Genomic DNA, 25,869 nt, shown 5'->3' on the forward strand with positions numbered 1-25,869 from the left:
GGAGCAGGGTAGTGCGTTGAAGTGGCAGGCAACAGGTAGTTCAGGGTGTTTTCTGCGAGCAGATTTCCCCAATGTAGAGGAGACCACATTCTGCTCGCAAAAAAGATCCTGAACTACCTGTTGCCTGCCACTTCAATGCACCACCTTGCTCCCTGGCCAACACCTCTGTCTCCGGCTTGCTACAGTGTTCCAGTGAAGCCCAGCACAAGCTGGAGGAACAACACCTCATTTTCCGCTTGGGGACCCTACAGCCCTCCGGACTCAATATTGAGTTCAATAATTTTAGGGCCTAAACTCTCCCATGTCCCAGCACCCCACCCCACACACCAGGCCTTGAGAATGTTATTGAGATATTTTCAGTCTCTTTTCAATGTTTCTGCCTGGCCTGCTGTGTATTCTCAGAATTTATTTATTTTTATTTATGCTGCAATTTCTCCATCAGTCCTCCAAACCATTGGCTGTTCTAGTAGTTAAAACCTTCTTGCCACTACTATAATCTATATTTTTATTGTATTGTTTTCAAACTTTTACTTCTTATTCTCAGTCCACCTTCACATATCACATGTTTCTTACTGTCTTTTTGTTGCCCTGTACAAATTTGTCTCTTTTGCCTTTTGATCTCTTAGCCATTGTGGTAGAGGACTTGCCAACTCAGCTTAAACCTTGAAAGTGTTGCTTTTATTTGCTTTTTCTGTTACTCATAACAACCTCTAAGATTTCAGTTTGACTCATGTTCTTCTTTTCAAACATGGCATGTCAGTAAGATGTCTTCAACCAATTTGATTTTTCATTGCTTGCCTTACGTGTTCTTTTCTCTGACCATGTCCTGTTTTAGTTCCCCATTTATAGTTAGAGTTCAAGACAGACTTTGCTGCTGTTTGATTTTCTTGTGTCAGCCAGTTCTGTTTGTCTGCCCTCCCACTTAATATTTATAGAATTACTTAGCTTTTGCAGCACATGCACAGGCCATTCAGCCCAACAGGTCTGTACTAGGGCTTATATGTCACAAGGCCCACCTGTCACCTACACTCCACTTAGCCTATCAACATACTGTTCTATTTGTTTCTCCCACAAGTACTGATTTAGTTTCCCTCTAAATACATCCATAATATTTTCTTCAAACCACTCTCAGTAGTAGCAAGTTTCAAATTTTCATTACTCTCTGAATGAACTGATTTCATCTGATTCCCCATTTAATTATTTTGGTGAATATTTCATATGGACTATCTCATATCTAGTTTTATTTCCCCACAATTGGATAAAATTTCTCTGCATCTAGTTTGTCAAAACCATTCAGAAGTTTAAATGCATGTATTATGTCACCCTCTACCATCTGTTTACAAGCGAAAAGTGACCCAGCCTCTTTATCAGTTCTGATCTGAGTCTTGATTGTTAACTTCAGACTACTTGTTGACTTCAAGTTAAGAACTGATAGTCAGACAGGGACTGGCAGCTTTAATGAAATTGCACCCCCGTTAAAGTTGATAGATTTGATGAGGTGGAATGTGGCAGTCAACAATGGCCATGTCTGGAGATATTTCATTTTCAAAAGGGTTCACAGTATTGAATATTTCACTTGATTTCTGTTTTTTTTTTATTTATGTGTGATTATCCCATATTTCCCACCTGCTCCAGTGATTTTTTTTCTACATATTCTCTTTACACTTTTAAAATATCTTTTTCTTCTTTTCTATTGTTTCTTTTTATTCACCAAATTTACATAATTCTTACCAGGATCAAATTGATTAAATTATGGGGAGCCATTATATAAACTTGACTTGTATTTACTGGAATTTGGCAGATTAAGGGACGATCTGATGTAGCTTTTTAAAGAGTTTACAGGAGAGACAAACGTAATCTGTTGATGGGGGGAGACTAGGAGAAGGGGACACCGTCTTAAAATCAGAACCATGCCATTCAGGAGAGAAATTAAAAAACATTTCTTCAGGCAAGCACTTGTAAAAATGTGGCACTCTCTTACAAAAGTTGTGTTTCCAATTAATAATTCTAGTCCTGAGACTGATAGTTTTTTACTTGCTAAGAAAGTGAAGGTATTTGGAGACAATTAGCGAAATGGAGCGAGGATGTAGATCAGCCACAATCCCACTGAATGACAGAACAGGCTTGAGGGGTTGATACTTCTCCTATTCCTGTCCTCCCATGTTTATGTCAGGATCTCTGTTATGAATGTGCGGTCAGTGAATCCACACTTTCAGATTCAAAACACAGCGTATATCTTGCTCACAGTCTAAGGGCATGAACACAATAGATGATGCGCTGCCAAACCAAACAGACCAGTGGAGGTAGTTTGTGCTGCGTTCTCAGCTTGCAGCCAGGACACCAGTTGCCCTATTCCAAAATATCTCAGTGCTCAGACATGAAAGGGGAGAATTCTCACTCCTGCTTAGTATCTAATGACTTCAACTGGAGACTGCATACTTGTGGATGTCTAGTGAGAACAAACATTTTTCCTATTCATTCAAGGGTTGTAAATTTTGAAAGGTAGAACATAATTTATTGTCCATCTCTAATTGCCCTGGAGAAGACGGTGAAGTACTGCCTTCCTGGACCACTGCAATCCACGTGGTGTAGGTAGACTTCTAGGGGGAGCTTCCAGGATTTTGGCCCAGTGACACTGAAGAAACAAAGATATGATTCTGAGTCAGGATGGTATGTGACTTAGAGGAGGACTTGCAGTTGTTGATATTCCATTGGTAAAATTTTTTATTCCCTTGATTGGCACTGGGTAACAGCAAGAAATTGGGGAAAACATGGTATAAATGAAGAAAAATCACAAACTCAATGTCAAGAAAAATAATTTCAAATTTCCCTTAAGGTTTAAACGGTGAGTTCTGAATCCTGCTAAAAAATCGAAGTTCAATGCATTTGCACCTCATTTCTACCGAGATTCTAATTCACCTCTCCTTCCCAATTCCTGACATGTAAATCACAGCAATAATCTGGCTGCAGCAGCAGTTCACCATTTGTTTCTCAGGCAATTTTGTCTTCATTACAACGTCACTCCATGGTCCGTGTACACATCTTCTTCCACCCTTTGTCCAAGCAAATCACCAGTCTTACAATGTCACCATGACTGCTTTCAGACTAACTTACACATTACTTCAGCCTTTCCAGACTTCACTTTGTAGCTGACGAGCAGCTATGACTTACAAGGTTCTGTCAGGTCAATTTCTGCACGAGGCCATACATGCATCTCATGTATCGGCAAAGGATCATCTTATCACTTTTAGCTTTGTTCCTTAGTATTCACATTTTAAGGCTACCAGGCTCTGTGTCTTGTATTGCTTTTTAGCAGGAGGAGACACAGACAGCTTGTCACAGCTTAGAGCAATAAGTAGTCAAGGGAGTGGACATGTTCCTGTATAGCACCACGATATATCAATGTCACACACTTATATGCTAGCTGCTTACATTACAAGAATGCATTGCATGCATGATAACTAAATGACCAAAGTCAAAGTTCTTCGTGGGATCAAGGGGCGTTCTGGTTAAATGGGGTTCGCTACCATTGTTGGTCAAGGGGATCATCTGATTCCAGTCAAAGGGTTGGTCCTGGTTAGCCACGCAAGTTATCCTAACAGGATCCAGGGATCCATGTCTTTGCAGTCTGGGTATTTGGCCACAGTCAGTCCCCCAGTTCTAGTACAGAGATTCAAGACAGCTATTCAGGATGTTGTGAAGACATGAGCATGGTGGGGGTTGTGAAGGGCGGGTGTAGGTGGATAGGCTATTTATTCCTGTAATGGGACAAAGACAAGGAGTGAGTATGATGGAAATAGATGGTCTGTAATTACCTGGGAATATGCTGCCCTTCTTTCATTGCTGGTCTGTAATTAGCTGGCCTATCCCTGCTGCCTTTCATGTAAAAAGGAACCAAATGACCTGTCCTCCAGTTATCTGGCACTACACGTGTGGCTAGCAAAGCATTAAATATCTCTGCCAGGACTGCAGCAATCTCCTCTCTTGCCTCCGATAGCAGGTGAGATACATCTTATTGGGACCTTGGGATTTATGCGTCGTATTGCCCACTAAAACATCTAATACCTCATCCTTATTAATCTTAACATGTTCTAGAACCTCATCATTCCAACTGAAGTCCCTGGCTATAGTGCCTTTCTCCTTTTGTGAATACAAACAAGAAATATTCAATGAAGATCTCACTCACATCCACTGGCTCCATGGTCGGTTGCCCCTTTGATCTCTAATAAGTCCCACTCTTTCCTTGGTAATCCTTTTACTTTTAATATACTTATAAAAGGTGTAGTCAGGTTCTAATGCCAATGATATTTCACTTTCCAAATTTCCTTTTTAAGGCAACCCCTACGCTCTATACTTTTGAAAGGCCTCCCCTGATTTAAATGTGCTGTTCTTGAAATGTGCTTCCATATTTTTCTTTAGCAAACCTACAGTATCCCATAACATCCAAGGTTCCCTAGATTTGCTGCCCTTGCCCTTCACTCTTAGAGGAATGCTCACTATACTACTTTTTAAAAGATTCCCACTTTCCAAATCTAGACTTACCTGTAAATGGCAAACGGTGGAAATTGAATTCAATAAATATCTGGAATTAAGGGTCTAATGATGACCATAAATCCATTGCTGATTGTCAGGAAAAAACCCATCTGGTTCACTAATGTTCTTTAGGAAAGAAAACTGCCATCCTTACCTGGTCTGGCCTACATGTGACTCCAGACCCACAGTAATGTGGTTGACTCTTAACTGCCCTCTGGGCAATTAGGGATGGGCAATAAATGCTGCTTGGCCAGTGAAGCACTCATCCTGTGAATGAATAAAGAAAAAATAACCTGCTCCAGTCTATGTTTGCCAGATCCTATGTAATGATATTGAAATTGATCTTACCCCAATGTAGACACTTAATTTCTGTACTCTTATTATCCCTTTCCGCAATGACTTTGAAACTTATGAAGTTATGATCACTATTCCCAAAATGCTCATCAACTAAATCTTCAACCACTTGACCCGCTTCAGTCCCTAAGATCAGGTCTAATGCTACTCCATCTCTAGTAGGACTATCTATGTACCACCACCAAAAGCTCTCCTGGATGCACTTTATAAATTCCACCCCATCTAATTCCTTCACACTCAGACAATCTCATTAGTATCAGCAAAGTTGAAATCCCAATAACTATAAATATCTTTCTCTCAAACCTTTCTGTAATTTGCATACATATCTACTCCACTATCTCCCTCTGACTGTTGGAAGGCCTCTAGTATAACCCCAGCAAGGTAATCACCCCTTTTTTTATTTCTAAGCACTACCCAGATGGCCTTTGGAACACCTTTCTAGGACACCTCCCTTACTACATGGCCTCACTTCTCTTACATCCCTGTTCCCCATCATGCCTGAGACTTCTATTCACTGGAATGTTGAGCCACCAGCACTGTCCTTCCTTCAACCATGTATCAGCGATTGCAACAACACCATATTCCCACATGCTAATCAATGCTCTAAGTTCATCTGCCTTATCAATCAAGCTCCTTGCATTAAAATAGATACAATTTAGCTTTTTGGACCTCCCGTGTCCTTACTCTGCCCATGTATTCTCTGCCTATTAAAACATGCTAAGTATTCTTTTTTCATATGATTAAACATTGCTCCCAACTCTGTGTCCCACCTCACTGCCAAGTTAGTTTAAAACCTTCCCAACAGCACAAGCAAACCTCCCAGCAAGAAAATTGGACCCATTCTGGTTCAGTTGAAACCTGTACAACTTGTACAGATCCCATCTACCCCAGAAGTTGTCCCAATGATCCAAAAATCTAAAGCCCTCCCTCACACATCATCCCTTAAGCAATGTGTTTGTCTGACCTATCGTCCTATTCGCATACTCAGTAGCACTTGGCACTGTGAGTAATCCAGCAATAACACTACCTAACAAACAACAAAACAGATATACTACCTAACTCTCTAAATTTCTGTTGCAGCACCTCGTTTCCTTTTCTACCCTTGTCATTGGTACTGACATGTACCACGACTGCTGACTGTTCACCCTCCTCCATCAAAATGCCCAGCAGTGACTCTGAGACTTCCCTGACTCTGGCACCAGACAGGCAAGATACCATTCGAGAGTCTCGTTTGCTGCCACAGAACGACCTTTCAGTTTCCCTTGCGATCAAGTCTCTGATCACTAAAGTTCTTCCAGTCTTTTTCCTCCCCTGCTGTGCAGCAGAGACAATTATAATGCCACAAATTTGGCTGTGGCTGCATTCTCCTGAGAGAGCATCCCCCTAACAGTATCCAAAACGGTACATCTGTTTAGGAGGGGAATGGCCACAGGGACCCCTGCACAGGCTGCCCACATTTACTAGTGGTCACCCAATGCTCTTCTGCCGATGTAGCCCTTAATTGTGGTGCAATCAGCTCACTAAATGTACTATTCATGATGTCCTCATCCTCAAAGACGCTCCATAGTGAGTCCATTCACAGTTCCAGCTGCTCCACGCAGCTAATTAGGAGCTGCAGCTCAACACATCTGCTGCGTATGTGATTACCATGGAAACTAGAAATGTACTTCATTTCTCACCTATTGCAGGAGCAGCATTCCAAAGAGCTGGGTGAACCTTATTAACGAGACACAATAAACTAGGAGACATATACTCAACCTTACCCACTGCTCACCAAATCAGACTTATCTCTCTCTCTCTCTCTCATTACCTAGCAAATGACAAAACAGCAAAAATAAGGACATTACACTCTAACTCCATCTTGGTATTACTCACTCAGTCTGTAAAGTTTTTTCCCTGGCAGCCAATCTTCTTGCCCCACATCACTTTTTGAACAGTGACATCACTTGTGGAGCTCTGCCTGTGGATTCAGTGAAGGCTGCATCCATTCTCATTCCAGAAATGAATGCTCCTCATCAACAGGGGATCTCATTAAAATAATATAGGTTGAGCTCCAGAGAGTTGCCTGTGAAAATATGGACAGTGAATGTAATTGAGATCTATTCAGGTACTGTCACCTTTGTTAAAAGAACATCATGCTGTTCCATCTCATTACATTGTCATTATCACTGTTCAATAATTATGATTCATGCCTAGGAATTTTCAATATTAATGTGTTATCATTTGTACAATCTTTAGAGTAGAATGTCATAGGGTTGAATTTTACAAATTTTGTGAATAATTATTTCTTCCTGTATTGGCTTTAGAGAATGACATGAAAAAGATAGAAACATTCTGAGCCATGTTTCAGAATTCCCCATCACTAGGCCATCATTCAAAACCCAAAACTTAAAAGATTATTTTTCCACACTGTAGGTTATTGGAACACAGAATGCTTTAACAACAGTTGTTAATGAGGCAGAGTTAACACATTTAAATGGAATTGGATTAATATTTGAAGACCACAAATATAGAGGGATGTGTGGAAACAAGACTCTGGACAGACTCAACATCTCTCTTCTGTGGTGTTAATCTGTTATGATTTTTTGATTCACCTGTGTAACATTTATAACATCAACTATCCTTCAGCCTCTCTAAATGCAAATACTTCCAGATAATGTAAATAACGGATGCTCCAATGCTGCCTCCATTAGGAACGAGACTCAAAACACAACCTCAATTACATTTACCGACAACACAGTGTGGAACTGGAGAAATGCAGTAGGCCAGGCAGCATCATAGGAGCAAGAAAGTTGACGTTTCGAGTCGGGTCCCTTCTTCAGAAAAACAGGTCCCGACCTGAAACATCAACTTTCCTGCTCCTCTGATGATGCCTGGCCTGCTGTGTTCCTGCAGCGCCACAATGTGTTGTCTCTGAAACCAGCATCTGCAATTCTTGCTATCTCCCTCAAATACATTTAGGATCCTTCTAAGTGAAAGCAAATTACACGAAGTTCATCTTAACAACAAAGTTGTTCTTCAAATTCCCATCCAAATCACACACCATCATGGCTGCCCTTCCTTCACTATTGCATGGATTATCCCTGCACACTGTGGGAATACCGTGAACACACAAGCTGCTGCATTTCAAGGTGTTGGCATACCACCACTTCTTCAAGGGGAACTGGGGATGGGGAGTAAATGCTGACCTTGCCAGTGATGGCCACATTCTGTGATGGAAAATAAAAATGTATGTAGTACCTTTAACAAAGCATGTGAGCATGAATGTATTACTTCATAGAAGCATGAAAGAGCATAAAGTTTTGTTGTGTGAACAAAGGGACATAGGAAAAGTGGTGAAAGTGCTGCATTTTAAGGAGCCTCTTGAAGGAACACTAGAGAAATGGAGAGGTTGAGAATTTTAGGAAGGAAATTGCAGAGCATAAGGCCAAGACCACTGAAGATATGGCCAGAGATGAAGGAATTTGGTGACATACCAAATATCAGAGTTGGAGAAAGTCAAAGTTCTTAGAGGCTTGTAGGGCTGGAGAAAGTTACTGAGATATTTTCAGTCTCTTTTCAGTGTTGCTGTCTGGCCTGCTGCGTATTCTATACTGCAATTCTTAGAGGAGGACTTGCAGTTGTTGATATTCCAATGGCAAAATTTTCCATTCCCTTGAGTGGCATGGGAAATAACAAGTAATGGTGGGAAATGTGTAAAAATGAAACAACTTGAAACTCAAAGTCAAGAAAATCAATTTCAAATTTCCATTAAAATTTGAACAGTGATTTCAGAATCTTGCTGAAAAATGGCAACAATCTCAGCTCAGTGCATTTGCACCTAATTTCTACATAGCTTCCAATTCTCCTCTCCCCATTGGCACAGTGGCTGAGCTCAGTGGTTAGCACCACTGTCTCACAGCACCAGGGACCCCCAGGTTTGATTCCAGCCTCGGGTGATTGCCTGTGTTGAGTTTGCATATTCTTGTCTCTGTGAGGGTTTCCTCCAGGTGCTCCAGTTTCTTTGCACAGTCGAGAGATGCACAGTTTAGCTGGTTTAGCCATGCTAAATTGCCCAGAGGGTCCAGGGATGTGCTGGCTAGGTGGATTATGCATAGGAAATGCGGGGTAATGCATTGGGCCTGGGTAGGCTGCTCTTTGGAGGGTTGGTTTGGACTTAATGGGCCAAATGGCCTGCTCCCACACTGTAGGGGTCATATGAAGAAGGTAGTAAGAACTGCCGATGCTGAAATCAGAGATAACACGGTGTGGAGCTGGAGGAGCACAGCAGGCCAGGCAGCATCAGAGGAGCAGGAAAGTTGATGTTTCGGGTCGGGACCCTTCTTCAGAAATGGGGAGGGGAAGGAAGCTCTGAAATAAATAGAGAGAGGAGGGGTGGGGTTGGGGAAGGTAAGTGTGATGGTGATAGGTGAGTACAGAAAGACAGTGGTGGGGATTGGTCAGTGAGGTGCGAGGAGTGGATAGGTGGGAGAGAAGTTGGACAGGTTGTGTCAGGTCAAGGAGGCAGGGATGAGAGGATGGATTGGTTATGGAATAAGACCGGAGGTGGAGACATTTTGAAACTGGTAAAAGTCCACATTAAGACATTGGGTTGTAGGCTTCCAGGGCGGAATATGAGGTGCTGCTCCTCCAGTGTCCGGGTGGCATCATTGTGACACTGGAGGAGGCCAAGGAAGGACAAGTCACCCAGGGAGTGGGAGGGGGATTGAAATGGTTCGCAACTGGAAGGTGTTGTCGTTTGTCATGAGCAGAGCGCAGGTGCTCTACAAAGCAGTCTCCAAGCATCTGCTTCATCTCACCGATGTAGAGGAGGCCACAACGGGAGCAGCGGATGCAATAGATTGCATTAACAGATGTGCAGGTGAACTTCTGTCTGAGTGAAAGGTTTGTTTGGTGCCTTAGATGGAGGTGAATGGGGGAGGTGTAGGGGCAGGTGCAGCACTTCCTGCGGTTGCAGGGAAAGGTGCCGGTGGTGCCGGGGCTAGTGGGGAGTGTGGAGCCGACGAGGGAGTCGCGGAGAGAGCGGTCCCTATGGAAGGCAGATAGGAGTGGGGAGGGGAATATATCTTTGGTTTGGGGTCGGATTGCAGGTGGCGGAAGTGGCGGAGAATGATACGTTGAATACAGAGGTTAGTGGGGTGATACACGGGTACAAGGGGGATTCTGTCTTTGTTTTTGTTGTGGGGAGGGGATGTGAGGGCAGAGGCGCAGGAAACGCAAGAGATGCAGTCAAGAGCATTTTCGATCACCGAAAATGCGGTCCTTGAAATAAGAGGACATCTGGGATGTTTGGGAATGGAACACCCCATCGTGGGAGCAGATGCGGAGGAGGCGAAGGAATTGGGAGTAGGGGAATGGGATTCTTGCAGGAATGTGGGTGAGGGGAGGTGTGTAGTCTAGGTAGCTGTGGGAGTCAGTGGGTTTGAAATAGATGTTGGTTTCGAGGCGGTCACCAGAGATGGAGACAGAGAGGTCCAGGAAGGAGAGGGAGGTATCGGAGATTGTCCAGGTGAATTTGAGATCGGGGTGAAAGGTGTTAGTAAAGTTGATGAACTGTTCAATCTCCTAGTGGGAGCACGAGGCAGCACCGATACAGTCATTGATGTAGTGGAGGAAGAGGTCGGGGATAGGGCCAGTGTAGCAATGGAAGAGGGACTGTTCCATGTATCCTACAAAGAGGCAGGCATAGCTTGGGCCCATGCAGGTTCCCATGGCCACCCCTTAGGCTGTAGGAAGTGGGAGGAGTTGAAGGAGAAGTTGTTAAGGGTAAGGACAAGTTTGGTTAGGCATGAATATGTCACCATTTAAATAATATTCCAATTCTCCTCTCCTTCCCAATTCCTGACATCTAATTCACAGCAGAAACCTGGCTGCTTCAGCAGCTTACCATTTGTTTCTCAGACAATTTTGTCTTCATTACAACATCATTCCATGGTCCATGTACACCATCCTCTTCCACCCTTTGTCCAAGTAAATCACCGTCTCACCATGTCACCATGACTACTTTCAGACTAACTCACACATCAATTCACTCTTTCAGGACTTCACTTCGGAGCTGAGGAACACCTATAACTTGCATGCTTCTGCCAAGACAATTTGCGCACAGGGATGTATAGGTATCTCATGCAGCGACACATTCTCTTATCACTTTTAGCTTTGTTTCTTAGTATTCACTCCCTTTACAGTTACTTGGGGGCTACCAGTCTCTATGTCTTGCATTGCTTTTTAGAGGAGGAGAGGCGGACAGCTTGTCACGGTTCAGAGCAATAAAGAGTTCAGGGAGTGGACATGTTCCGGTATAGCACATTGATATATTTATGTCACAAATGCACTAATGCACCAGCTGCTTGCATTGCAAGGATGCTTTGCATGCATGACAAACAAATGGCCATGTCTGAAAGTCAAATTCAAAGTTCTTAGTGGGATTAAGGTGAATTCTGGTTAGTCAGGGACCGCTACCACAGTTAGTCAAGGGGATCATCTGATTCCAGTCAAAGGTTTGGTCCTGATTAGCCAAGTGAGTTATCCTAACAGGTTCCAGGAATCCATGTCTTTGTAGTCTGGTTATTGGACCACAGTCAGTCCCTAGTTGACGTGCAGAGATTCAAGAGTTTATTCAGGATATTGTGGAGACCTCAATATGGTAGGGGTTTTGAGGTGCATGGGGTGGGGGTGTCAGTTGGCTATTTATTGGTCATTGGTCATTTCCATGACATGAATGCCTGAAGGATAAATAAGTTCAAAAGCCAATGAAATCATAACAGAGAATGAATCAAATTCACAGATGAACACCAATTTCCCATCAAATCTTGTTTCTTTGTAATGAGCATTTCTATTTGGCCATTAAGCTTCTGAAAATATAAGGGTTAGCATTTTTGAAATATGTACATTTTAGCAGCTCTTGGCTGATATGTATTTCAGATTTGTGTGCTTTTCCTCTACCATATGAACTTCTTTGACTTTTTATTAAAATATTCCATTCTGATCAAGTCTTAGGAAAGGCCTCACATTTATCTCTGAGAAATACATATTTGGTTTTACATTTTTAGAGCAACCTTTAACATGAATTGGATTGGGAAGATTTTCATTGTGACACAGGAGAGATGATGTTAATCCACTGTCAAGATATTCCCAATGCTCGGAGTGGGGTGCGAGAAGGGAGATACTGTGTGCTACATGAAACTAAAATGGCAATAAGTCCACCTTACATATAGGCCCCTGGACCTATATATCCTAACGAGTCTCCTACAGTTCCTTTGAGGATTGTTGGAGAGCTAAATTAAAGAGCGGCACCAGGTGAGAGTTCACAAGGAAGGTGTGGGCTGACGAATGCTAGTGTTTATTTCCCTAGTGCCTGCCTTTCAATGCAAGATCTGTATTTAAATGTTGGCCTGAGGCAATATGGTGTTCTGCAATGCAAAACATAGAATCATGTCTGCAGTTTTAAGTTCCTGAATTCAACAACTCTGCAGTGATTTGAAGAAAGTTGTTACTTCACCTCCTTTTATGGATTTAATATTGCAGCAATTGTACCATCAATTCAAATTGTTTACTTTACAAATTGGCTTTTCTCACATATGAGTTTGGTTTAATTAAGCACAAAAGTAAAACAAATAACAGGAAATCAGAAAGAAAAACAGATATTGCTGGAGAATCTCAGCAGGTCTGACAACATCTGTGCAGAGAAAGCAGAGTTAACCTTTCGTCTCTGGTGACCTTTCTTCTGAACTATTGGCAGCTAGAAAAATTGGTGTATATGCTGAAGACGGGGAATGGAGTAAGCGAATAGTTGGAGATACTTACACCTTCTTCCTCTCCCCGCTGTCTTCAGCATGTGTTCCACTTTTTCTGAGCTTACCGTTAGATCTGAGGAAGGGTCACTGGACCAGAAACGTTAACTCTGTTTTCTCATTGCAGATGCTGCCATACCTGCTGAATTTCACCAGCAATTTCTGTTTTGCTTTAGCAAAGTATCAATGTAGAAAGTAAAATTCACTATATTTACCCAAGCAGCTCTAGTGAAATTTATTGACATTGGATCAGTACTATAATCACCTACGACTTTTGTGGCATACATCTGAGTCAGGAGATCTGTGTTCAAGTCCCATCTTCTTCAAAGGCTTGTGATAGCATCTCTCAACGAGTTGACTGGAAAAATATCTGTATTTTCTTAGTGCAATGTACACTTATCCGGTGTAATTCTAGAGCAAAATTATAATCAAAGTGCACTTGCGGTGTCTCACAGCCGTGTGCATTACATCTCTGAACGGGTTGATTAGAAAATATCCATTTAAATCTCCAGCCTTCTTTTAACTGAGGTACTTTTAATAATCTATAAAGTAATGTCATTTTGAGGATCTTGTGGCACAACAATTATGTCCCTTCTCCTAAGCCAGAACATCCCAGTTCAAATCCCACTCGTCCGGGAGCTGTGTCAGAACACATCTGAACGGGTAAATTGTAGGTATGTAGAGTAATGACGTGGGAAATAATTAAACTTTTTTTTAATTTCTTAACAGGGCACTTCAAGCTTATTCCCGATGGATACCCTTACACATCAGTTGAGGAAATCATTAAATCATTAGATATTGAAAATCAGAATTCAGAATTGATCACCTTTCAGTCCCTTAAAGATATCATCACAAATGATTTTGTTATTGGAAAGGGAGACCCCATAACAGTCACATCAACTGAGTTTCGTGAGGGACAGAAATATGCGAATTGTATTGTGGATGGTGATTTTGAGCAGGTCCACGTTGCACTATCGTTTGCTTTGAAAGGGGAGTTTTATGAATGTGAAGACAACAAGCTATATACTGTTAAGGACATCGTGGAGTCGAAAATTCTGACGAAAAGAAGAGTGAGTCTTGCTGAAGTGAAGGGTGTCTGCATGCCGAAACATTTTCAGGGGGCATTAGTGCTGTCACCCGTATATGAAATTCAAGCAATTATGCACTGTAAGTGAACATTTTAGCAATGGTTTTCATTTCTTTCTGACTCCATCCATGGCAAAAACACTGTTCAATTGCATTATGTGAACCCTAAGTATGGTAGAATCAATATATTATGTAAGTGAGCGTGACAAAACTGGACACAGTTTCCATAAAGTATTCCTCTTAAGGTGGTAGAGATAACACAGTGTGGAGCTGGAGGAACGCAGCAGGCCAGGCAGGTGTGTGTGAGCCCTTCTGTTCAAAATATATAGTTAGTATGAGCTGGGTTTGTTGGTGTGACAATACCGAAGACGAGATTTCTGCCTTTTCCGCAATAAATGCCAGTACAGAAGCTTCGAATGTTTCACTAAAGTTTGTCTCATCAGCTCTTTCAGAGGTAAAGCGCAGAAATCATTGCTCAAGATGCAGTTTGAATATTGGGGTTACATTAGCTTGAGACGATAGTATATGGCGCCTACGCATTTCTCCTAGTTTCCATTTTCAGTTATTTCAACGGAAGACTGAAAGAAATGTGTTTCAGATAGCTGAACCTCCACAGCAATGTGGTTGACTCTCAACTGCCCTCTGGGCAATTAGAGATGGGCAATAAATTCTGCTCACATCCTGTGAATGGGTGATGTGATTCCACTTTTCAAGAAAGGTGATACAGGTGAATCAGGAAATTCCAGACTGATGAGTGTCACATCAGTTGTAGGGAAACTATTGGAGAAAATTCTGAAGGAGAGAATTAATATGCACTTGGAAAAGCATGGATTAATTAGGGAGATCATGCCTAACAAATTCGTTAGAATTTTTGAAAGTGTGGTCAAGTGTGTGGATGAGGAAGTTCAGTTGATGTTAGATTATATGGATTTTAACAAAGTTTTTGACAAAGTCCCACACGGAAGACTGAGAAGTTTAAAGCACATGGAATTCAGGGAAACTTGGCATGATGGATCAGAAACTGGCATAGTAATAGGACACAAAGGGTAGTAGAAGAAGGCTGTTCGAGTGACTGCAGGCCAGTGTCCATCAGTGTATCACAGCGATCAGTGCTGGAACCCTTATTGTTTGCTATATATGTTACTTACATAGATGAAAATGTGAAGGAAATAAGCAAATTTGCAGACAACAGCAAGATTGGTAGGGTAGCTAATAGTGAAAAAGATGATTGTAGGTTACAAGAAGATATAGATGGATTAGTCAGATGGGCAGAGAAGTGGCTGATGGTATTTAACCTGATAAATGCAAGGTGATGTACTTTGGAAGAAGAAACAAGGTGAGGAAATATTTAATGAATGGCTGAATGCTGGGTAGCCCAGAGGAATAGAAGGCTCTTAGGATAATTATTCACAGATCCCTGAAGTTGGCAGAGCACAAGAATATGATAGTTAAGAAGGCATATGGGACACTTGCTTTTATTAGTTGTGGCATAGAGTACAAAAGCAAGGAAGTAATGTTGGAATTGTATAGAGTGTTGGTTAGGCCACAGCTGGAGTACTGTGTACAGTTCTAGTCACCTCACTACAGGAGGATGTGATAGCACTAGATGGGATACAGAGGAGGTTCACCAGGATGTTGCCTGGGATGGAGCAATTGAGCTAAAGGAGAGATTATATAGGCTTGAATTGTTTTTTTTAGAGCAGAGAAGGCTGAGGGGAGACATCGAGGTGTATCAGATTATGAGGGCTTTGGACAGAGTGAGTAGGGAGTAGCTGTTCCCCTTGGTTGAGGAATCATAGTTTTAGGGCATTGTTTTAGAGCAAGAGGCAGGAGATTTGGAGGGGATTTGAGAAAAAACTTTTCATTCAGAGGGTGGTGGGTGTCTGGAATGCACTGTCTGGAAAGGTAGTGGAGGCTGAAAACCTTGAAACCTTTAAAAAATATTTGGATGAGCACTTGAAATATCATAATATTCAAGGATATGGGACAAGAGCAGGAAGTTGGGGTTAGTGCACCTTTCTCGGCAGTTATTGTTTATGTGGACTCAATAGACCAAAGGACCTTTTTCTGCACTGTACAAATCTATGACTCTATGACTCCAAAACACCTGGTGCCATTAATCAGCAGTTTTGGTTATGAGGTGACAGTAGAAAAATGTGACACTTTTTCATTGGAGGATTACAACATTGAAAAAACAATTACATTTAAAATATATTTGGATAGGTACGTGGATGGGAAAGGTTTAGAGGGATATGGGCCAGTTTCCCATGGCTAACACACCTCATAGACCAGTTTAGGAAATCTGATCGGCATGGACAAGTTGGGCCAAAGGGCCTGTTTCCATGCTGTACGACTCTATAAGAGCCAGTTCAAAATCATGAGAGGTTTGAATGAAGTATATTCAGAAAAGCTGCTAATATTGGTAATTTTTCTTTATTCATTCACACAGGATGAGGGCATCACTGGTCAGGCAGCATTTATTGCTCTTTCCTAATTGCCTAATTAAGAGTCAACCACATTGCTGTGGGTCTCAAATCACACGTAGGTCACACTGGGTAAGGACGGTAGTTTCCTTCCCTAAAGAACATTAGTGAACCAGATGGGTTTTTCCCTAACAATCAGCAATGGATTCATGGTCATCATTAGGTTCTTTAATTCCAGATGTTTCTTGAATTCAAGTTCCACCATCTGCCACGGTAGGATTCAAACCTGGATTCCCAAAACATTATCTAGGTCTTTGGGTTAACAGTCCAGTGATAATACCACTAGGCCATCGCCTCCCCTCGAAGATCATAAATTGAAGATCATCACATTAAGGGATAAGGGAGCAATTGGGAGATTATTTTTATAGAGTCATAGATTCATGCAGCATGAAAACAGATCCTTTGGTCCAATTCATCCATGCCAACCAAGTTTCCCAAACTAAATTAATCCCATTTACCTGAGTTTGGCCCATATCCTTTTAAATCTTTCCTATTCATGTACCTATCTAAATGTCTTTTAAATGTTGTAACTGTACCTGCACCTACCACTTCCTCTGTTCAGGCTGAATGGCCAATTTTGGTGCTGTAAAATTCAACATAAAGTCTGACTGTCTTTCAGGTTTGTTGATGGGTTACAAAAGCAAGTTGTTGTTGTATGACACAGAGAACAATATAAAATCCATGGGGCTATAGCAGAAAGGTTGATAAAGGCACAAAATGGGAACATTCCCATTTATGATGGGAAACATGGCTGGGAGAAAGTCCATCAAAATTTCTGCAAGTACCAAGCTCATATGGAACACAGGGAGAACTCACCATTAGGATACAAAATTGGCTCGAAGGTAGGAGACAGAGGGTGGTGGTGGAGTGTTGTTTTTCAGACTGGAGGCCTGTGATTAGTGTTGCGCCGCAAAGATTACTCCTGGGTCCACTGCTTTTTGTCATTTATTTAAGTGATTTGGATATGAATATAGAAGGTATGTTAGTAAGTTTGCAGATGACACCAACATTGTTGGTGTCATGGACAGCGAAGAAGGTTACCTCAGAGTACAAAGGGATCTCGATGGGCCAAGGAGTGTCAGGCAAAGTTTAATCTAGATAAAAGTGAGCTGCTACATTTTGGTGGGGCAAATCAGTACAGGACTTATACACTTTAGGGTAAAGATCTGGAGTGTGCAGATTCATAGTTCCCTGAAAGTGGAGTTGCAGGTAGACAGGGTAGTGAAGAAGACGTTTGATATGCTTGCTTTCTTGGTCAGTGCATTGAGTATAGGAGTTAGGAAGTCACATTGCGACTATACAGGACATTGGTAAGGCCGCTTTTGGAATACCATGTTCAATTCTGGTCTCCCTCCTATAGGAAATATGTTAATAAAAACCGAAAGAACTGCAGATGCTGTAAATCAGGAACAAAAACAGAAGTTGCTGGAAAAGCTCAGTAGCTCTGGCAGCAACTGTGGAGAAAAAAATCAGAGTTAACGTTTTGGGTCCAGTGACCCTTCCTCAGAAATATGTTGTTAAACTTGAAAGAGTTTAGAAAAGATTTACAAGGATGTTGATGGGGTTGGAGGGTTGAGCTATAGACAGAGGCTGAATAGGCTTGAGCCAATTTTCCTGAAGCATCAGAAGAGGGACCTTATTGTGTGACCTTGTAGAAGTTTATAAAATCATGAGGGGCATGGATAGGGTGAATAGTCAATGTCTTTTCTCAAGGGTAGGGGAGTCCAAAACTAGAGGACATAGGTTTAAGGTGAAAGGGGAAAAATTTAAAAGGGACCTAAGGGGCAACTTTTTCACGCAGAGGGTGGTGCGTGTATGGAATGTACTGCCAGAGGAAGTGGTGGTGGCTGGTACAATTACAACATTTAAAAGGCATCTGGGTCAGTATATGAATAAGACTAATTCATTGGCACTGACATAAAAGATGTGATTTTCCAAAGGGCACTTTAAGCGGCTTTCAAGCTGTTTAGTAGTGTCGATGTGGTTTGCAGTGAACTTGTCAGTCAGTACTATCTTCCTTCCTGTCCCTCGTTTTAAACTGCCTGTTTCTTTCTTCCCATAGACTAATTTATTATGCCCAGATAAATGCCAAACAAAGAAAAGTGATGAAAATAGGACTGAATTTTGCATTTCTTCATTGTCACTGGGTCAAAATTCTGGAGTTCCCTTTCTAATATCACGGCGATTGGCCTCCAGCCCATGGACTACAGCAGTTCAGGAAGGCAACTTAACACCACCTTCTCAAGGGCAATTAGGGCAATAAATGCTGACCCCACGGGTGATGCCCACATCCTGTGAGCAAACATAAAAAAGTAAGTAACTAAGCAAGGGCATTCATCACCAACTACTAAGAAAACTGGCCACATAGCTCTAAAGAACACTGTAGCACATCCAAAGGCATGTTGTATCTCTTGCCGAGCCAAGGAGATCTCCAGGCATCCAACAGCAGTGATGTCAGCAAGTAGGGAAGCAGTAATTGTGTCAAACGTAGCAAACTAAAACTTAATGTCCTTGATATTTAATTTAAATGCTCAGATAATATAATAAATGATTGATTGAAATAAAAAAGGAGCTAAACTAGAGTTTTTTTAACAAAACATAAATATCGGGAACATTTTATCATGGAGAAATTTGACATTATAAACAGATAAAATTAGCATTTCAAGGCTACTGTGAGGATATTTAGCAATAACTCTGATGTTCATATGCTATTAAAAACCCAAATCCATTTCATGAAATAAGGTGAGCCTTTTCAAGGGTTTTTATACTGAGAGGCACAGCGTTAGAGTGGAAATTCTTGTAAATTCAGTTGTTTGCCATTGGTGCAATCTCAAAATGCCTCAACAGCACACCCTCTGGAGGAGCACATAAACTTACTGCAGGTCCTAGATTTCTGCATTATTTTATGCGGAGTGGACTCTGGAAGTTGCTGAGTGTTTTGATGGAGTAATGGCAGCAAATGATGAGACTTTCACTGTCATTACTACAACAAAATCTGAGCCAATAGTTTTGAAAGTGATGTGGATAAATATTTGGAGAAGAAAAATTTAAGAGTATGGGCAAAGGACAGGGGTTCAGGATTAAGTAGGTGATTAATTCAGAGTGCAAGTATTGACCTGATGAACTGAATAGTCTCAGTCAATGCAAAACACTTTACTGATTCTACAACTTGATAAAAGATCTCACAGAAGTTAGAAGACAGATGCTGTTTGCATGTGTTTGAGTGCGTATACCCATAGCTTGACCAATGCTAGTCCAAGTGATGTTGAATTACTTACTGGGAATGCGCTACTGCTAGTTGTGGATTAATTTTTATTTATTCTTTTGCACAATGTGGCATTGCAGGTTAATTCAGCATTAAATGCCAATCCCTAATTATCACTTATTTACAGTGAGCTGCCTTTTTGAACTATTGCTGTCCATCCGCCGTGGGTAGACCTACAATACTATTAGGGAGGAAGTTCTATGGCTTTGATGCAGCAAAGTGAAAGAATAGAGATACAATTCCAGGTCAAGACAGTGTGTGGCTTGGAAGGGAATGTACAGGTGGTGGTGTCCAGATCTGCTATCTTTGTCCTCCTAGCTGATGGATTGGAAAATGCTGTCAAAGAGCCTTGGAGAGTTGCTATGGTGCATATTATAGATAGTAGATACTGCTTCCCTGCATGTTGGTGGTGAAGAGAATGAAATATTAAAGATGATGGATTGGGTGCCAGTCAAAAAAACTGTTTCGTCCTGAATGCTTGGCAGGCTTCTTGAGTGTTATTGGAACTGCATTCATCCAGGCAAGTGGAGACTTTTGCTTCACACTCCAGGCTAGTGTCTTGCAGATGGTGGGCAGATTTTGGGGAGGCAATACCTAGCTTCTAATATGTTGTTGTGGCTATAATATTTATATGTTTGCAGCATAGTTTGTTGTGAATAGTAATCCCCGGGAGGTTGATACTGGGGGATGCAGCAACAGGAACGTGACTGAATGTCAAAGAGAGATAGATTCTCTCATTTGCAGATGTGTTATTCCTTGCACTTGACTGGTGTGAATTTTAATTACCATTTACTTAAGCTTGAATGTTGCCCAGGTCTTGCTTTATATGGGAATAGGCTGCTTCAGTATCTGATGAGTCACAAATTGCACTGTATATTGTGCAATCATAAACAAACATGTCCACTTCTGACCTTACAATGGGGGGATGGTCATTAATGAAACAGGTTTGTGAACGTAGATGAAAGGTAAATGAGGCAGCATGAAGAAATGATAGGTCAGATCAAAAGTCTGTAGTTTTCCTGGAAAAATGGGTAGAATTTCAAAGGTCATTTTTTTCAAGAATTTGACTTGTTCAGTCATCTTAAACTTGGACTCTAGAAATCATTTAAAAAGATAAAAATCCCCACTTTACATTTCCAGTTAGAAGTTGCTAACATTAGCTGTAGAAAAATGAGAACAGAAACTAATGTTACCCTGAGTGCAACATAGTTTAAAAACAAGAAACATACAGGAAAGAGCCTTATAAGGGTGTGCACGAGAACACAAGAAATAGGAGCAGGAGTGGACCATAAAGTCAATCAAGCCTGCTCCACCGTTTAATAAAATCATGGCTGATCTTGGGCTTTAACTCCATATTCCTGTTCTCCTCTACCTATGTCCTGATTCCGTAAACCTGTCTAGCCCAGCCATTAACATATTTAACAGTGAAGCACAACTTGATAGATGCTCAATCCTCTGAAAGAAATAATTTTGCTTTGTTTGACATTTTAGCTTCCCTAAGCTAGTGGAAACTGAAGTAACTCCACAGAGGCCAGTGTACCGTCTCTAAGTAACCCTTCATCTACATGTGTATAGTACTTGACACTGGTCCAGTTAGTTCAGAGCCAGCTCCTAGAGTGAACAGAACCGCTGACACTCCTACTTATATCTCTCAGCCAGGACTCCCTGATTGGACCAGATTAACAACCCTAATTTAGGAACTCATACTTGATGATATCCATCTGGCTGATCTCGTTCCAATCATTACATCCCTCTCCCTCTAATTCCTGGGATGTAGATCCATTCTTCTTCTGGTAGCTTCTCCGCATTTTTGCACCATGTCTGGTTCCACCAACTCTGCCTCAGATACTGGTGGTGCGTTTCGGACCATAGCCCACCTCTTGAACCCAGAGTGTCTTGGCTGAAATTCTTCTTTTCCTTCAGGCATAAATGGCATTGAGGCTCTGACATCTACCGTGTCCATCTCGTCTTCAGTGGTTTCTTCAACATTAGGTGGATGGGGAGAACCCATGGGTTCTGACAGCCTTGTTGGATGTTCCAAGGGGCCAGGTATGTTTTGCTCCTGCCCCATTTGCAATGTCACAGCTTTCATGTGGTCCATGTGCTTGTTCAGGACCGTTTCTCCTCCCTGAACTTTGTACGTCTCAGGACCTATCCTCATGTCAACCATGCCTCTTACCCACACAGTGTCATTTCTGTGGTTTCAGAATCAAACTTCATCCCCTGAAAGTAAAGTGCCTCTCTCGCTTAGAGAAGTTTTGTGTCAGGCATTGGTGTTCTTGATGCTGTTTCAACCTCCCTTTCAGGAGTGGAAAGATCAGATTCAACAAAGTGCAGAGTCTTCTCCCCATTAGCAACTCTGCTGGAGATGTCCCTGTAGTTGTGTGAGCGGTGATCTTATAATCAAACAGGAACCAGGGCAGTTTGGTATCTAGTGAAGCTTTAGGCTGTTTCTTTAAGCCTGCCTTCAAAGTTTGGACTGTCCTTTCCACCAAACGATTGGAAGATGGATGGTATGGAGCTATTCTTACATGCCAAATGCCATTCAACTTTAGGAAATACTCAAATTCTCTGCTGATAAATGATGGCCCGTTGTCTGTGACCAAAACCTTTAGAAGTCCATGTATCGCAAAAGATGCTCGTAATTTTTCAATCATTGTCCCCATGTCTGATGAATGAATTCTATGTATGTCCAACCACTGTGAATGGACAGCCGCAATGACTAAAAACAAAGACCCCATGAAAGGACCAGCATTGTCAACAGGTAACTGAGTCCAGGGTTTACCCAGCTATCCCCACAATTTTTTGGAGCTGCTGGTGGCAATTTTTGCCCTCGTTTGTACTCTGGGCACTGCCCCACCAACACAGCTATGTCAGCATCCACTTCTGGCCACCAGACATAATTTCTCATCAACATCTCCATGTTGGAGACCCCTGGATGACCCCGGTGGAGTTCAGCCAATATCTTGGTTGTGATGGTCTTTTTGTTTTCCCATCACGACTAGCTGTTTTAGTTTTGTCAGGACCATATCTTTTTACATCCACAAACTGATATTTCAGCAATGATGGAAGGGTATTCAGAAAGTTTAAACCCAGAATAGACTCCTCCTTTGGGGGCACCACTGGTAGTATATCTTCCAGCGGGAGGTGGCTTGAGGCAACCACATTTGCTACTCGGTCTCTCAGACACTGTTCCAACTTGTACTTGTATGCACTTAGAAGGAGAACCCACCACTGACGCTATGGGCAGCACGGCCTGCCCTCTTCAAGTAGGCCTAGCAAGAGTTTGTGGTCTGTTATGTTTACAAACTTATATCCATAAAAGTATTAGTTGAACTTTCTCATACAAAAAATGACTGCCAAACCTTCCTTCTCTATCTGGGAGAATTTGTACTCTGCATCTGCCAAAGTCCAGGAAGCATGTACTATTGGGAATTCCTCTCCAGTGGGCCACCTGTGAGCCAACCCTACCCTGATACCATACAGGAAGGCATTGCATGTCAGCGCCAGATCTCACTTGGAATCGTAGTGTGCCAACACCTTAGACAATGATAGCTGCATCTTCTCTTCCCTAAACTTTATGTCTTGGCTAAGAGACCATTTCCAAGGCTGATCCTTTCTCAATAGCAGATGTAACGGTATCAGGATGGAGTATGAACTTTTCTTAATAGCTCACAAATCCACGGAAAGACCTAAGTGCCAGTACAGACATGGGAGCCTGGACATCTTTGATCACCCTCACTTTATCTTCTATTGGGTGTAACCCATTTTGTTGGCTCTGTAGCCCAAGTAGGTCACCTGGAACATGTATGTTTCCCTTCTTAGGCATACCTCTGCCTTGGAGAAACATATAAGGTCTATATCCAAGTTCTCTAAGTGCTCTATTAGTCTTTCCTGTTATTAGAATGTCATCTGGATAAATGGCAACCTGGGGTAGACCTTGTAAAATGTTTTCCACAGCCCACTGAAAAATGACCCAGGCTGATGATATCCTAAATGGCAGTCTCATATGTTGGTACAAGCCCTTATGGGTATTGATATACCATACTTCTGGGAATCCTCATCTAACTGCAATTGCAGATACGCATGGCTCTTATATAGCTTTGTGAAGGAGAACCCTGTCAGCTTTGCATATTAATCCTTTATGTGAGGGATCGGGTATTCATCCAGCTGTGAGTAATGGTTTACTATTTGTTTAGTAACCCATCGGGCTTCACAATCAGTATGACCGGTGCTGCCCATTCCACAAACTGCACCGGTATGATGATCCCTTCATTTTCCAACTTCCTGATTTATGCCCCTACTTTTGCCGATAAGGCAAATGGCATTGGGCGGGCCTTGCAGAATCGTGGAATTACTTCCTGGTCAACATGCAAGGTGACCTTGGTTCCTCTGATAGTCCCTAGTCCTTGCTGAAAAACTTTCACGTATTTAATTAGGACTTCACTCAGGCAGCCATTCTCTAATCGAGAAATGTTGTACCAAACAAGGCAAATCTTTCTCAACCAATTTCGCCCCATCAGGTTTGGTCCTGAGCCTTTTACCACAATCAGTGGGTAACTGAACTCGTATGCTTCTAATACGAGACTGGAACCAAAGTTGTATCCTTACTCTGTACCAGTTCCCTGATATAGGTTCTCGGTGTAGCTGAGGTCTTACACAAACTTAAGGGTTGGAGTCCAGAGTGAATTTTGATAAAGACTGTTTCTGCAATCACTGATTTAGCTGTGCTAGTATCAACCTCCATGAGAACCGGGTGACCATTTAACCAGACATTTATTTTGATTGGTTCTGATTTGGATGTTGCTAAGCAATTTAAACCAAACCAGATATAGGATGTGCACTCTCCTGGATATCAGCATATGGGCTCTCTTACTTAATTCAGGCCTGGTAGGACCGTTTTGCTGTCTGGAGTCAGCATACCAGCAGCAACTACAGTGGTTTGCTGGCCCAGATCCTAAAGAAAATCATAGAACCATATAATCATAGGTTCCCAACAGTGTGGAAACAAGCCATTCAGTGCAACAAGTCCACACCAACCATCAGAAGAGCATCCCACCCAGACCCATCCATCTATCCTTTCCCTTTAACCCGGCATTTCCCATGGCTAACACACCTCATCTACACATCCCTGAACACTACGGGCAATTTAGCATGGCCAATTTACCCAGCTTGCACATCTTTGGATTGTTAACCGTTTGACCAAGGCTTGGCTTTTGTTAGGCTTTTGCCGTGGGTTGACCTAGAATCCTTCTGTTCAGGATATGTCTTGCGTGAGGCTGCGCAATTGCCTTCACTCAAGTGGTGTACCCCAGCTCAGTCGGCCAGGTGAGGGTGTCCACTTCCAACAGCATACCATGTAACAAATATGCTCTACTTGTGTATTTTCTAATATCAAAGCCAATTGTAGTGTCTGTTTGAAGTCCAATTGGGCTTCAGCTAACAGGTGTTTTTGCATGATTACGTTATTAATCCCACATACCAAACAGTCTCTCAGCATCTCATTAAGGGTTAAACCAAAGTCACATGCCTCTGCCAGCTGTCTTAACTACATCAAAGATCCTGACACCGATTCCCCAGTTCTCAACTTGCTGAGTAAAACTGATAGCATCTCAGGATTTTAGGAATTTTGGGTATTGAAATATTCCTTCAGTAAATTTGTTGGCTCTTGAAAGATTTTTGTATTTGGTACCTCAGGAAACATTAGGCTCCTAATAATTGAAAAAGCTGCGGGTCCACAAGCTGACAGGAGAATTACTTATTGCTTTTCATCTGCCCCAATGTAATTTGCCAGGAAAAAGTAATGCATTCTTTCCACATACTGGGCGCAGTCTTCTAAGGCAGGATCAAATGAGTCAAGCTTCCCAAATAATGGTATGATTCCAGGAATGCTTACCCCAACTCAAAGATTACTGTTGCAAATAAATTTCTTCAGGAGCATTTTTTTCCCTTGTCGCTACTGAAAAAACTCCACAGAGACTGGCATCCCATCACCATGTCATCCTTTATTTACCCATACATAGTATTTGATGTTGGTCCAGCTTCCTCAGAGCCAGCTTTCAGAGTGAGCAGAACCGCTGATGCTCCCGTTTATATCTGTCAGCCAGGGCTCCCTGATTGGACCAGGTAGCAGCCCCAGTCAAGGAATAATATTCTATGAGGACCACCTGGCTTACCTCGTCATGATTGTACAGAAACAATCTTTAATGTCTACCCTTTTAAGCCCCTTGTATTTCTCAACGATATTGCCTCTCATTCTTCTAAAGCCATACAATATAGCCTCAATTATGATCAAACAAATTTGTCATGCAGGGAACTGACATCCATTATAGATACATGCTTTCCTAAATGTCAAGAC

At 42.0% G+C, this 25,869-nt stretch overlaps 1 protein-coding gene across 1 annotated transcript in view; it reads left to right on the plus strand.

Annotated features, from left to right (window-relative positions):
- The window catches only part of LOC109924408 (protein THEMIS-like), an 84,032-nt gene that overhangs the window by 19,411 nt on the left and 38,752 nt on the right, over positions 1-25,869 (plus strand). Inside the window, exon 3 of the mRNA XM_048612881.1 lies at positions 13,407-13,844. Coding sequence (XP_048468838.1) covers positions 13,407-13,844 — 438 coding nt within the window. The remainder of the gene's footprint in view (positions 1-13,406; positions 13,845-25,869) is intronic.

This window comes from Rhincodon typus, chromosome 27 (assembly GCF_021869965.1).
Source record: "Rhincodon typus isolate 14 chromosome 27, sRhiTyp1.1, whole genome shotgun sequence".
NCBI lineage: Eukaryota > Metazoa > Chordata > Chondrichthyes > Orectolobiformes > Rhincodontidae > Rhincodon > Rhincodon typus.